General features: G+C 65.1%; 1 protein-coding gene across 1 annotated transcript in view; it reads right to left on the reverse strand.

Annotated features, from left to right (window-relative positions):
• Window positions 1–614: 614 nt before the first annotated feature.
• H696_00966 (hypothetical protein) overlaps window positions 615–2,000 on the reverse strand; it is a gene marked incomplete at its 3' end in the record, with an annotated part of 5,915 nt that continues 4,529 nt past the window's right edge. Inside the window, exons 9-10 of the mRNA XM_009494855.1 lie at window positions 1,155–1,954; window positions 615–975 (exon numbers count right to left, since the gene is read on the reverse strand). Coding sequence (XP_009493130.1) covers window positions 615–975; window positions 1,155–1,954 — 1,161 coding nt within the window. The remainder of the gene's footprint in view (window positions 976–1,154; window positions 1,955–2,000) is intronic.

The following is a 2,000-nucleotide window of genomic DNA, read 5'->3' on the forward strand; positions in this document are numbered from 1 at the left end:
CGAATCCCCGACGCCACACTTGCGCTGGTGTGGGGGCGCCCGGGGGCCGGGGCACGCGCCCAGGCCACGCAGCCCTGGATGGTCTCCCGCTCCCCTGAACTTCGACGGACCAGTGGGTCGGTCGAATGGGGGGCCGGCCAGCAAGAACGAAAAAAAAAGAGGGAAAGGACACCGAGCCGGGGAGGGGGACTGCGTGGCACAGTCGACGAGGATGGCACACCCATGTGGGTGGTCGCGTGACGTCGGCACATGTGATCGAGAATGGCGTTACGCGGTTCTGAGTATTTGGTCAATTAAGGATATCGGTGGGTAACTTTCTGTATTGTCATTCCCTCGGCCCTGCTAGCACGGGCATATTTGCCTGCACATTCGTGCCCTCGGGACTGGAGAGGGGAGCAGCAGGGTGGGGAGCGCAACAAGCCACAGACACACACACACACACACACACGCGCGCGCGCGTGCGTGCGTACGGACGAGCGTCGCGTGTGGCGGTGCAACAACATGAGGAAGATAGGGAAAGTGGGTGGCGGTCGCCGAGGAGGAGGCCCACTTGTGCAAGGAGAAAAGAGAAGGATGCAGGGGCGGCTGACAGGCAGTCGCGGCAGCTGCAGCAGCTAGAGGAGTAGATCGCCGACGTCGACATTTCCCAGGTCGGGTCCACGCCAGGCGGCCGAAAGGCCATCATCATCGTCCACCAGGAGCTGCGGTATCACCGGGCTGGGATTGGCACTTGTGAGTTCGTAGTCGGAGTCACAATCATCGCTGTCCTCGACAACACGGTCCAGATGCATGGGATGGGGCGCCAGCCGTCGGGGATGGCCCCCGGCCGGGGGCAAATCCACGAGCATGCTGTCGGCCATCGAGGAGTGGCGCCGGACCAGGGGCAGGAGGAATTTCGGCAAATCGTCAACCAGGTCCAGATCGGGATCCAGGCCATCAAGCGGGGGGCTTGGCCCTCCGCCACTGCCGGGGGCACTTTCGCCGGACCCGGGCGGACGGAGGAGCCGGTGCGGGTGAAATGCCACCGGGGCCAGTGTTGGACTGGATCGAGGGCTAGCATGCATCGGTGGGCTAGCGGTCGGGGGGATGGCATGCTGGTGCCCGAGCCGGAGCCGGAGCCGGAGCCGGGGTCCGGCTGGCCGGTGTTCCGGGACCCGGGCAGATCCGGGCTGGGGGAATCCTCGGTCTCGCTTTCGAGCTGGGTCGACACATCGCCGGCATCAAGATCGAAGTACCGGTGGTGGCTGGCGAGCTGGTAAAATAGCCCACCCTCAAGATGGGCGCGCAGGTCCGGCGCGACGGTGACCGTGGCCGGCCGATTGAGATCGTCCAGCGCCATGGAGGGCCCATCCTCGAGCGAGAAGAGCGACGAGCGTGAGCGCTGTGAGGGGGCGGCCGACGCGGCGCCGCTGCTGCTGCCAGCATCGGCCACGGAAAACGACCCGTCCGTCAGGCTGGACACCGAGGCGCCATACGACCTGGCAGAGGCCACCGAGGGGGCGCGGGATTCGACGGCCATCGATTCGACGGTCGCCGGTGTCCCGGGCCCATCCTGAGCCAAGTGACTGATGCTGGCATGGGCGCTGGCATCACCGCCAGCTGCATTGCGCAGGGCCGCTGTCGCTCGAGCTATCAGCCGACCGGACGCCTCGTCTGGGCCGTACAAGGTGTGATATCGTTGGAAGGCTTCCAAAGCCTCGGCATATTGGCCAGCCTCAAATTGGGTGAAAGCCCGACTGAAGGCCTCCACCTCGCGCAGGAATTCCAAAGGAACCTGCTCCTTGGCGGCCAGCAGCTCATAGATGACCATGCTTCGAGTGCGTGGGTGCCCTTCGGCGCCCGCATGGCGTTCCGAATGGCCGGCCACTTGGATTCGGTCCACCGGCCGACAGAGAAGCCGCGACCGGCAGCCGCGGTACGTGGACTCGGTGATAAGGATCTGGGTGCCGTAATCCTTGGTGCGCGTGCGTGCGTGTGTGTGTGTGTGTGTGTGTGTGTGT

The sequence above is a fragment of the Fonticula alba genome (assembly GCF_000388065.1).
Source record: "Fonticula alba strain ATCC 38817 unplaced genomic scaffold supercont2.1, whole genome shotgun sequence".
Taxonomy (NCBI): domain Eukaryota; order Rotosphaerida; family Fonticulaceae; genus Fonticula; species Fonticula alba.